General features: G+C 41.3%; 1 protein-coding gene across 1 annotated transcript; it reads right to left on the reverse strand.

Annotated features, from left to right (window-relative positions):
* Positions 1-3525: 3525 nt before the first annotated feature.
* Positions 3526-7285, reverse strand: COX7A2 (cytochrome c oxidase subunit 7A2). Its single transcript, XM_083829946.1, has 4 exons — positions 7139-7285; positions 5976-6065; positions 4558-4642; positions 3526-3747 (listed from the first exon to the last, which is right to left on the reverse strand). Exons 1-4 carry the CDS (start codon positions 7154-7156, stop codon positions 3689-3691), a joined length of 252 nt encoding a protein of 83 aa, XP_083686072.1. The 5' UTR covers positions 7157-7285; the 3' UTR covers positions 3526-3688.
* Between the last annotated feature and the right edge of the window lie 5237 nt (positions 7286-12522).

Consider the following 12522-nt stretch of genomic DNA (forward strand, 5'->3'; position numbering starts at 1 on the left):
ATATTTTGGTCACAGGCAGCGGCACTCCCAGTGGAGCTGAGACCAGGACTGTTGGGCTGGGGACTGCGAGGGAGACAGACATCTCTCAAGTCCCTCATCAGCCCTACAAGTGAATTGAGCTTGCCACAACAATACGGGGATCCTGGCCATGTAGCTTTTGCAGGGTGGAACGAATCTTATTGAGAAAACAGAAAAAGCCTGTGATCAGTTCGCCTAATAGAAAACCTGTGACCAATAAGAATAAATGTCGAGAAATATTGAGACAAGACCAAAATGTATCTGACAGCTTGTCAGCACTGCCCACTGAGCTTAAAGTCCTGAATACTCACATTGAGAAAACCAGCACAGCACAGCCAAAGGATCCCTCTCAGGCTGTGTTTCTGGACTAGCCATTATTTTTACAGCAGCTCTGGCTGAGTACTCTAAAAATAAGTGAAAGGGCTCAGGCAAGTAAGATTAAAAAGGCGTTGTTATTAAAAGGAACTTAAAAAAAATCACAAGTATGCACATGAAAGATATGTTGGTTCTGACTTACTCATCACCTACACACCTCACTTAGGGTCAAGTCAGGTCGATCAGATTGATTTCACGTGTCTTTGATTCATGCTGGCAACTATGAAGCTCAATCTCCAGCTCTTTCATTTGTAACAAAATTGGGAAAGAATGGGAGAATAGCGAAGTATAGCTTAATGTGAAAGATGCCAAAATAAATTCAGCATGCCTGCTTCTTGTTCAGAGCAGCAATACCCACAACGTAAGCAACATTAGAAAAGTGGTATTTTTACTCTAGGATTTGGGAAAAGAGAAAAAAAAAAGAAAAAAGAAAAAAGCACAGATAAGATCATACACTTAGAGATCTCTGGTGTTCTCCTCTGAGTTTGTGAACATTTTTTTTCATGTTGTCTTTTAGGAAGCTGGCGCTGTGATATTGTGTATTATTAGTCATCAGACTTCAACTGGGGAAATGTTTGTGTGCGCCAGGCCTCTTGGGTTTATACATACCTTCAGCAGCCAAGAAAATGCAGCCTAGGGCACAGTTCTAGGAGTAGATAGTCCTGAGCCACCTTCCTGATGGAGAAAGTAAAACATGGTCTGTACGTCCCAGAAAGGGATGTTTAACCTAGAAAAACATTTTTTTGGATTTAATTTTCATGTTTCATCTGTCTGATTACAATTCAAATATCCCCTTATCTTACAGTAGCATGAACATTTTTTTTCCTCCGTTCTGCCAAAGCTGGCACACTAGTAAGCTTTCTTTGTTAACCTTAAAACTATGCAAGGTTAACAAGTTAAATAATGAAAAATAGGGTGGCAGAGATGGCGTACTCATCGCCTATCCAGCAGAAGGCATTCTCTGTACTTTCAGGGTGACATTTGGAATAATCCAGCTCAGTGGAGGCCAGGACAGTGTTCCCTGTCCTCAGCTCCAAGAGCCTTTCCCATCTTCTCAAGTGTAACATCACCAAAATCATAGCTACCATTCCCAATGACAGGAAAAATTAAAAATAAAGGTTACGTGAACCAGCAGTTCCCATTTTGGGAAACCGAAAATACTCCGCACACAAATCAAAGCAGGGCTGCAGTAAGGTAGCAATATTGCATATCGGCTTAATGCCTAGCTCCAGAAAATACTGATGGAAGGGCAGTAACCACAGGCTGAACAGGGGACGGGCATTTCCCTGCTCACCATCGGTGGTTCAGTGGCCCCGTGGGCTGCTCCCACCACTGTGGCGCTCCTACGGGGGCACCAGCCCAGCACCAGGACCACGATCCCCTTCAGTACAAGAGTGTCCAATCTGGGCCCTTCATTCTTTAAACAGCGATTCCCTTGCCCTCGTTGTTGGCCTTCAGTGCTAAACATTTCCCTCGTGCCTGGCTTTGCTTTGACTTCCGAAACAGCCTTTTGTCAGCAGGCAGCTTCTGGCTCGGTTGCAGTAACACCAGCAGGCTCCGTCTATAAATCCAGGTGACGTTGCTGCACAAAGACCTTTCTGCTGGCTTGCTTTGCGCTGCTCCCCAGCAAAGCTGCTGCAACAGCACCACTCACAGCTGCTGAGCTGCAAGAGCAAGGATGGCTGCATGGTCCGCTACGTTGCACACAGAAACGCACGTTTGGCTGCCAACCTCATCACAGGATCCTTATAATTTATGCTATTTTAAAACATATTCCCACACCCCAAACCCTGCATAGAGACTACCATTGAGGGGTAATCCCTCACACACCTTTTCTTTTCTTTAAGATTTTTAATTCTGCTCAAGTTCTGAGCGTACTGCCGCTTCCCTTCCCGGTTGCCTCAAGTTTACAAGCATATTCTGGTTCTCCAGGAGAGCAATGAAAAGTTTTCAAACAATTTAATCCAGAAGAGGTTTAAAATAGCACTGTAATAAGAAGCTAGATTTTTGTGCTGATTGTCACATTTTGGAAGAGCCACTGTTTCTTGGAGACAATGGTTTATTTTTATTTGAGAAGCTTTTTTTGTTGCACAGTCAACATCAGACTAACAAGGACGTAGAGGGGAAAGAGAGGATTGTTTGTTATTGTAGATGGCAGTAACAGAGGCAGACACTAACTGGAATTCTGAGATTCCACCCCTGACATGTGCCTCTCACCTCCCTGGATCATTAAAATGTTCCACACGTGGAATCGCATGGTGATCTTGGGGAAAAATCCAACATATGCTATGAGAATGGTGTTTCCAAAATATACCCTTCTGCGATATGGCCCAACATTTCATTTCCACCTCAGAGTGTGGGATAAGCTGAAAACACTTTTGAACGCTGCGCCCCTGCCAATTATCTGGATTGTTTTCCTTCAGACAATCAAGACAAGTTCAAGCACACATAATGAAGCACAGGTAGGTAGCAACTTGACAGCAAGGTTACAAAGGTACATTGTGTTTAGGAACATAAAACCCAGCTAGTATGCACAGCTAACACTGGTTCTCAGAAACGCTCTTCCTCAGTAATTGCAGTAAGAGGCATGAGGGTAGCTTTTAAGTGATTCTCATGTAACTCACCAACTTAAAGATGCTTCCTATAAGCAGTTTTTTGTTTTTATACCAGGCATTCCCACCAACAGCATTAGCATACATATAACAGTTAGCATCATTATATCATTAACATTAGCATCACATATAACAGTTGTTCCTAAATACATGATAACAGCCAATAGTTACTACTGGTTATCTGTGGGAAATCTCCCAGCAGCTGGAGTTGTTAGCAAAGATGCAGAATTATCAAATCCTCAACATTAACTTCCATGTAGATTTAGTCTAATTCTAATAGTTTATTTCCAGATTAATTTGCTCCACTAAAGCAAGAAGATAAAATTCCAGTAATAAAGACAAGGTATCACTTTCTCATGTGGATTCAAGGCATTTAACTCACCTTCGAAGTACTAACATAAACCACATAAACGAAAAGATGCTCACACAATTCAGAGCTCTGCATACTGATCAACTCAACGTATACTTCCTGGAAGTAAAATCACTCTAACAGAGAATACATGGTACAGACCACACCACCTCAAAGCAACATAAGAACTGCTTTATTGATTGCAGTTAACATGTTACAATTAAATTATGATTTCAAGCATTAATTCAGATGCTTATAGTAAGTATAAGCTGCCATCATAGTCACATGGAATTGGACGAAGAGATGCTAGTCACTGGGACATCTTGAACTGGAGTCATTTCTGCTTCTTGGGCATTGAAGCTACCATCAGCTCATAAAGAACATACCCTGTTCCTGAAGAAAGAAAGAAAAAAAAAAGATTTTCATAATGCTAAAAGAATAACAGAATTTCTTTCAAGTCAGCTTTCCTTTCCCAGTTTGTTCCTGAAAAAATATTTACAATAAGCGATTTGTATTTCAGGGGAAAAAAAAAGTCTCTCCACAGACCGTATGAAAAACAAAGGCATAGAAATAAAGAAGTAGGGAGAGGGATGTTTGCAGAACCTACATAGATGATAAGAGTAATGGTTACTCATTCTTAAGGTAACTCAACAGAAAATCCTTTGGATATCGGTATAGTTAATTACAGGCTATTACAAAACCATGCAATAAGCAACAAAGAACTTAAATATAGGCAGTACCATGACGTTTGGCTATATTCTGCTAGTCTTCACAGCATGTGAAACCTCAGTAATTCAACTATCACGTAGCACTAAAAAGAGTCTAACTAGTGAGAAAACCGGTATATGTATAACTACATTTTACTCCTTTTCAGAGTAAGTTTTCTTAGTTATTTGTGCTTTTTCTAACATTTTTACATGAATTCTGAAGGAGTACTCGGCACATAGCACTATTAGTCAGGGTGGGGGGAAGGTTTCAGATGAGAAGACAAAACTGATAAAACAAATACATAGTAGATCTAGAGTTTTTTTTTTTTTCCTCTCTACACGCTTTTTGCATATTCTAAAGAACAAACTTAAGGAACCAAATAACTAATTTAGAGAGGAAGGGTCGGCCATGTTGGAAATAATACCAAAAAAGTATTTTTAGTATTAGAAGGTCGGAAATTGTACTAAAGCGTAGATGTTTTAGTATTAGCCTTACCAAAAACTGAGAGACCCATGGTGACTCTATACAGCAGCCCATCCATTGCACCACCTTTAAGATACACTGGGAGGCCATTATCCTCCTAATGGAAACAAGGGACAAAATGAAACTAGTTAAATACAGTTCTTGCAATATTGCATTAACGTAACTAGAATTACGTGGAACAAGGATTATTTCCCAAAATTATCTTCACTACCCACAAAAGACTCTGAAAATCTTAAAAACCTCATATAGATTCAGCCTTGTCTTTCAAGTTTTCACTCTGCTATCATGTGAACACTTGCTATGCAGGTGTAGTAATGGTGTGCGTGTTCATTTTTAAAACAGTGACCAGCATATGCTTGAACAATTGAGACACCGGTTGCCAGCCCCTTCGGGCCCACAGGTTACAATTTCCACCCCTAGAAACTTCCCATCAGCCTCCAGAACAGTCAGGCCTCACTACAGGGAACAGGAGAAGCAAGGGGAGGAGCCTCTCTCTACTGTTCCTGCTATCATACAGGAAACTGTTTTGCTCAACCTGAAGTGAAACTCCCTGGACACTGGATCCACGTGATCTTAACCCTTGCTGGCAAGTTTATGCTGCTCTGGAATTCCAGCCTGCCCCTAGTGCTGGTGATATATAGCTCTGTCCAGCTGAACTTGCTGCTGCACAAGAAAGGAACTGCAGGAAGAAACAGTTCTTGGCCAGACAGGTGACAGACATAATGTAGAAATCACCCACTAGCAGAAACAGAACCTCTGACCTTCCCCATCATCAACATCCTGCTTCTCCCTAGCTGTCAGTGAACACTGTGCTCTTCAGGTAGTGTCCCATCAAAAATGGCCTTCTCTTTCAGGTGAAAGAAAAGCAACAAGACACAAAAGCTATTAAAATGTTAAACTATTTACACATTTCCCCTTTCACGTTCCTAAGTTCAGACTCATCTACCCTCAATATGAAACTACTGCTCCAGGTTGAGGCACACAGTTGTGAGTACACTCTTAAGTACCCACCGCTTTGGGATTTGCAGAACCACTAGTTCTCACTAGGTGGCCTATCAATCAAAAAGAAATGCATTCAGAAAATATTTTTAAAGATTCAGTATTTTTCTAGGAGAAAATCCAGTTCCCTAAAACTTTCCGTGTTTTCATAACTGGAAAATATAATAATGTCACACCCTCATTATGGGGCTCAAAGACAATGTATTTGCAAGATTAACAGTTTGATTTTTCAGTATAGTTCTGTCCTCTCAATGTTGATCTTTATTTGTTCTTAGTACCTACTCCTCCGGCCCATTTCAGAGTATTCTATCATATCTTTGTACAGTACCCACTACTCATAAGAAACTTTATTCTTTATAAGCAATATATATGCAATTACAATCTACCAAAATCTTGTTATTTTACAAGGCGATACAGTGTTCACTCAATACCTGGAAAAGCTTCTGCTTCTCAGGAACTCTGTTTTCAAGCTGCCTGCGTGAAGCAGTGCTTATGGTCCTCTGGGAAATTTGGCGAAGATTCTAAAATAAAAGATAAACAGCGTTTTAGAAACAGTGAAAATTTTCAGCTATAACCACAATGGCATGGAAGTGGAGGAGGCAGCTTCAGAATAAATTTAAAAAAAAAAAAAAGGAAGAAAAAAGCTTCACCAAAAAACACTGATTTGAAATTCAGTAAGTCCTCCAAGAGACTACTTAATAGATGAATTGACTGGCTACCTAAAAAGGAACAACTCGAAACAACTACTTTCAGTAAGAAACAACAGATTTACAGATCTGCAGCATACAGGTCTGCAGGTCTTCCACGTTAGCACCCTTTGGGGGGAAAAATCTCTGCCCCAACCCCTCAGACCTCAGTTTTAGGCACCGTTTGCTGTGACAGCTCCCTGACTCTAGCACTGAGGGCTGGAGATGATAAATATTTAAGACAGCTGTGTTGGTGCAGATAAGCATCTTCTCTCACAGCTGCAGCTCAGCAGCTAGCACAACAGCTGACCTTCAGAGGGCTGCAGAAGGCAACGTTACCTGCACAGCTCACAGACACTCAGCCAGGACGTGTTCCTGCTGTGGAATTGCAGAGGTGCTCAGGGCAGGCCACCAAAATGAAATTCTTCTGGTGGGTCAAGATCTGCCTGCCTTAACGTGCCACGTCTCAAAATTAACTCAGCTGAATCTTTCAAGAATCTCTATGCTTTCAATGGTATCCCCCGAACGGAGGAGGATCTATCTCCCTCCTCCCCCACGAAATAACACCACCACCCCTACAACACCACCACCCCTACAATAACCACCGCTGCCAGGGGGCAGGCGCATGGACGATGCCGGTTTCAAGTACAGGCCCTCTCCCCGTCTCCCACCCCAAACAAACACACACTAAAAGCTCTCCGTTTTAAAAACAGGCAGGTTACGGCAGCGGCCTAGACCCAGCGATGAAGCTGCGGTCCCCTCAAGCGCTCAGGGCCGGTCACTAGGTGGAGCGAGCGGGAACGGGACCCGAAATGGCACCGGGACCACCGCCAGCAGCTCACCCCCAGCTCCCAGGGGAGCCCCCTGCCCCTTCCCCCGCGCCCCCCGTGCCGTGCCGGGCCCCTCACCAGCAGGCTCCGCCACATCGCGGCTGTTGGTCCCGTCACCTCCCGGCGGCAGCGGCAAGGGCAGCGGAAGGGGAGGTGGCCCCGGCGGGAAGCGGCCGGGCCCACAGCGCCGCCCCGGCGCGCACAAAATGGCGGCTTCCAGCGCCCGGAGGGTGAACGGGGAATGAGTGCCCCGGGGCTGTTCCCGGTCCCCTCTAGGTCAAAGGTGGTCCTCGGTGAAATTATCGCTGCAGGCCGGCACCGAGGAAGTTTTTTTGTTAAAAATTCTGGACCTGCAGAGGGCCGGAAGGGTAGCCTGGGAGGGTACCATACAGACACCCTAAACATCCTCGGGGGTGCCCCATCCCTGGAGGTGTTCAAGGCCAGGCTGGATGGGGCTCTGAGCAGTCTGGTCTAGTGGAAGGTGCTCCTGCCCATGGCCGGGGGTAGAATTAAATGATCTTTAAGGTCTTTTCCAACCCAAACCATTCCATGATTCTATGATCCTCCTGGGAGCAAGGTGCTGAGCTAGCCTCAGCTGTGGTCAGATCCAGTCAAGTGGCTTGTAGGCTCCTTGGGATAAACGCAACATCCCTTCTTACATAGGAAGAACAAAACTAAAACACACACCGCCCACTTCCTCAAACTTTATTAGTAGCAAGGATATTGAGTATTCTACATAAAAAAAAAAGTTCACTTTCATGATTTACAATCAGAGACAGTGAGGTAAAGCCAGATTTGTATGAAACGCAAATCTATTTGAACCTAAAGCAAGCAGCTGTTTGCCTTTTAAGTAAGCCCTCTGACAAGCCTGTTTTCTGCATTGCAGATTCATCCCTTTAACTTCATCTTCTCACGCTTCATCTTGACCCTGAAATAGTGCTGTCAGGAACACTACTTGGTGATTTTGCTGCAGTTGCAGCGCACTCCAATTTTGGCATTACACTGCTTTTTGCACTGGTGCCAAACCTCATGATGAATAATGTGTGTCAAAGACAGCAAATCAGTGTTCAACCTAGCATAGAAATAACAAGGATCATATCTCAAAGCACAGCACTTCTCAGTCTGATGAGATGCCCCAGAGAGAAGCTATTTAAAAATGCAAAGATGGAGGAGTATTTATAGATACAGCCTTAGCTGAGTATGATATTAAAAATACCATTTAGATAGCATAGTCAGGGAAAAATGATGCATTGTAAAAAATAACTTGGATGCATTATTTATTAAAGTTTCCAAACACTCAAGCAGTGTATTATAGAATAACACTTAGAATACATTACTACTACTGTAAGATAGATTTCCATTCATTACTCATGAAATCTTTCATAAGTGCGTAATTCATATTCTGATTATTATATACTTGGTTTTATTTAAATACTAGTTAAATGATCATAATTGGCAGAGCAATTATTATTATTCTGCTGTGTGGACTATCTCCTGATATGTTTGAATATTAGCTTTAGTGCTATTGCCTAGCAAAATACACTTTACAACAGAAAGGCCACACTTAAACTTGGTATGTGGGTTAGATACCAATCAAAGCTACAAGAGTGTTGCTTAGAGCAAGAACTATTGTTCTGTGTTTGCTGTTTTGAGAAAAAGAACTTGAGTGAAAGGAAGAGAAATGGCAACCTGCAGGTAGGGATATTTCACTAAAAGATCAGACTGCTTTTCCTTAACAGGCTAGAGTAACCTTTGCATGTGTTTTATTGAAGAACAATGAATTGTTAATCGTCACTTATTGTTAAAAGTTCCATTTAGGTTTGAAAGAGCATGGCCACTAATCTATTTGACTAATAGTTACTAGCATAATTTTATCTCTAAACTGGTAATGGAAGGTATATTAAAAAAAAACACAGCCAAGTTAGCATTCAATCTGCCTGTAGAAGCAGAAACCCCTGGCAGAATGATAGGCGAACATGACAATCTTTTTTTAAAAACTTCTGGAATCTTGCCTGCCCACTGGTTCAACTTTTTTCTTGCAAACAAAATAATTGATTATCCCAGTCAAAATCCATGTTGTCTATGAGAGAACAAATTATTTGCTAAATTATATTTAGTTGTAGAATACACTAGAACTGCATTAAAAGAACTTGATGATGTTACAGTGTAAGCTCTGCGTTGAGGTTTGTGTGGGTGTTTTCTTTTGTTGGACTGACTGGCAGTATATCATCCTCCATTCTTAGATCAAGTCCACAACTTCCTAGGAAACACTGCTTTAAACACTGCATAGGCAAGAAGCTTTCTGGGATGTTGCTGCATGGAATCTGTTTTCAGTGTCAGAGACAGCAGCTTGAAAAGACAGCAAGCAGGACCAGATATGGCTCTGAATAGCCTAACTTGGACCTAACACCAGTCTATGATTGCAGTCAGAAGTCAGTCAGAAGTTCCAGTGTAGTTAGTACTTGTTTTCCCCAAGACAGCAGCTTTGTATCATGATTAACAGAAAGACAGGAAACTTCTAAGGTTCTTGGGGGAATGATCATACATGAGAGAACAAGGATTTGTTCCAAAGTTTACAAGCATCTACCGTGAAGCTTACACTAACTTCAACCACTTAATTCTGCATATATTCTTGGAAACTAATTCTGGACATATGGTTGGAAACAATTATTTTTTCCACTGCTAGCATGATCCAGTCTTACATACTTTCACAACAGACTTGATGTCATTAATTCCTGTCCCTTTAACACTACTTAAAACATCTCACCATTTCACTTTGTAAAATCCAAGCACAATCAATTATAATTGTACATAACTCTTTAGTTCAGTTCCTTCAGGTCATCTTTAACTGAAATCATGGTTTGGGGAAAAAACTCTACCTACTTTCTTTCAAATAATTTTTAAACTTTTTGAGCTTCATTATTTATTGATTCATTATATTATTCCTACTCACTTTATTTCCAACAGAAAATGGGAACATTTCCAACAGCATCTTCAGACAGAGCAGCATTTGGCATTAACTCAAATTACAGATAGCATTATTTTATTTCAAATGCTGGTTGAGCATGTTTGGAACTGGAGACTCAGGGGAAGGCAGTTTCTTATTTGAGACTCAGGTCGTATAAGGATGCTAATTCTCAGACTTATACTAGTCACCTGTCTAAATCAAAACTGTCAAGTGTTGACATTTAAGGCATAGAAGGAAATACACTAATTAGAACAGATTCTGTAAGCTGCAGTGCATGATATTTTTACATGAAAATACTTCTATATTTTTACATGAAAGTACTTCTGATCTGAGGAAGAGATGCAACTGGGCTATGTCAGAGCCGATAAATTGACTACACTGCTATAGAGACCTAGGAATAAGAGTAGCATGAAGATCCACATCTTTTCCTTCAAGTTTGGAAGAAGTTTTTTTTGCTAAGCTTTTCAACACATGTAGTCATGAAAGACTTTTTTAAACTCATTGACTAGGTCAACACAAACCCTCAATGGACAGGCTTGATTTATTTTTGTGGTTTATTTTGGACATTCCTGAAGGCCTTTGCATTGTTGCCCTCTTCCTTTTTAAGTCATTACAACTAGTTCAGTTGCAGGGAACAATGTGAGGTAATAAATGCAGAATTTCTGTAAGACAAAAGATAAAGGTTATGTAGGACCAAAGTTAAATCACAAATTTTCAGGCAAGATCAGTCCTTATGACATATAGTTTCTGAAGACAATCATTTTCAACACTTCCAGATTACTCCATGGTTACAACCCGTTCATCTCCAGCTGCATTCCAATCAGTAGCTTTTTAAGTAATTGAATGTATATTCTACATTAGGCTTAGCCATATTTTTCCATGGGACATTTCAGCTGAATTCTGGACATGTGTCTACAGACATCATAATACTGATGTTCCCTCCCACCGCAGCTACAGCATTTGAGAAAGGTGCAGTCAGTAACACCTGCTGTGAATCCAGTGCAAACACCAGTACCTTCATTGTGCTATTTGACAGATTCAAGAAGATACATATGCCTGCCGATATTACTTAACACGAGATTGTCGTGGCCTTTCATCCCACGGAGATTTCTATAAAAAGATGAGGCTTGCATTCTTCAAGGTTTAACATTCATACTTAAAGCAAAACCAGGCTGCTGGGAATCTCACTTCAGTGCTGATGTGACCTTGGGAGGCAAAGGCTGTACAGGATCCTTCACATTCAAGTTATAAACCGTTAACTAACTCTTCTTTCTGACAGAGTGCAACCAACAGCTCCCCACATAGCCCAATGCAAATAAAAAATATCTATCCGAGGGGACAGCCTGTTTTGTTAGTTATGTAGACCACATTGTAGACACAAGACCAAAAGGTCACAAGAGAATTTGTTTGGAGAGCTCCTTCAAAAGACAGAGACATATCCTAGCTTCCCAAATTACTCTCTCCAGGAAAGATTCATTCATAAGCAGGCTCGCCTCGCACCAGCTTCTTCCAGGAAGCTTATGATCTCCCACGCTTTGGGCACTGCCTCAACTGGATGAGGCTTGGAAAGCACGTGACTGGCACCCAGAAGGGAGAGGGGCACTGCTCTCTGTTTCTGAGCCCTAGTAGCAAATACCTCTGAAAGATGCTATTGAAGTGCCAGGTCACAGGTGGTCAAATAAAATACAACACATGACACTGAAAACTAGGACAGGAACACTGCCCTGACAAGTGTCAGATAGGGACACTGCAACTTCATCTTTGAACATGACTTAATGGCAACTTACAAGAAATACAAAATCCACAGATATCAAGTTATCTACATGTCACCAAGGCAAATTAGTCAGAGTAAAGTATGAGTTTACAGATTTAACCTAGTATCTTAGCTTCTATAATTATTTTAAGCTCCTCACGCATACTGTTCATCAGGAATATTGCCTGACAAGTATTTAGAGCTATAAGCTCTGAGAAGACCTTTATTTGTAGCAAGAACCAAACAGACAGCAATTCTTACCCCAGTGCACTTCATTAAGAAGATCCAAACAGCACTGACAGCCACATCAGTGGTCAACAAGAAAAAGGAAAGGCATTAAAAACATTTTAAGGTAGAAAAATATTTTGTTTTCAATTTTGAACACAGCCCAAAAAGCAGCATTCCCAACTTGGAAAAAGAAAAAGCTTATGAACAAAGCAAAACATTTACATTTCAAGTGACAGTTTTAAAAAGTCAAAATATTTTAATAACCAGTAATTGCAAAACATCCCCTTACTCTTGCTACATTTTGGACTAACAACTACTCTACAGATGAAAGCCTGCTTAAGATTGTGCAAGTTTTCTCCCTTGCAATATACAAATGCTATATACCCTTATCCTATAGTTCCAGCAACATAACTACAACACTAAAGTCTTGAGTATTTAAAAGGCCTATGGTGCGACATTGTACTGTGCAAACAGATTATTATATGCCATTACAGAAAGCTAGCACCCTGGAAC

Source organism: Anser anser, assembly GCF_964211835.1.
Source record: "Anser anser genome assembly, chromosome: 3".
Lineage (NCBI taxonomy): Eukaryota > Metazoa > Chordata > Aves > Anseriformes > Anatidae > Anser > Anser anser.

Coding starts and splice junctions, on each gene's coding strand:
- COX7A2 (XM_083829946.1), bottom strand. Junction 4,643..5,975: donor AGAAGCAGAAGCTTTTCCAG/GTATTGAGTGAA, acceptor TGTTTCCATTAG/GAGGATAATGGCCTCCCAGT. Junction 3,748..4,557: donor CATGGGTCTCTCAGTTTTTG/GTAAGGCTAATA, acceptor TTCTTTCTTCAG/GAACAGGGTATGTTCTTTAT.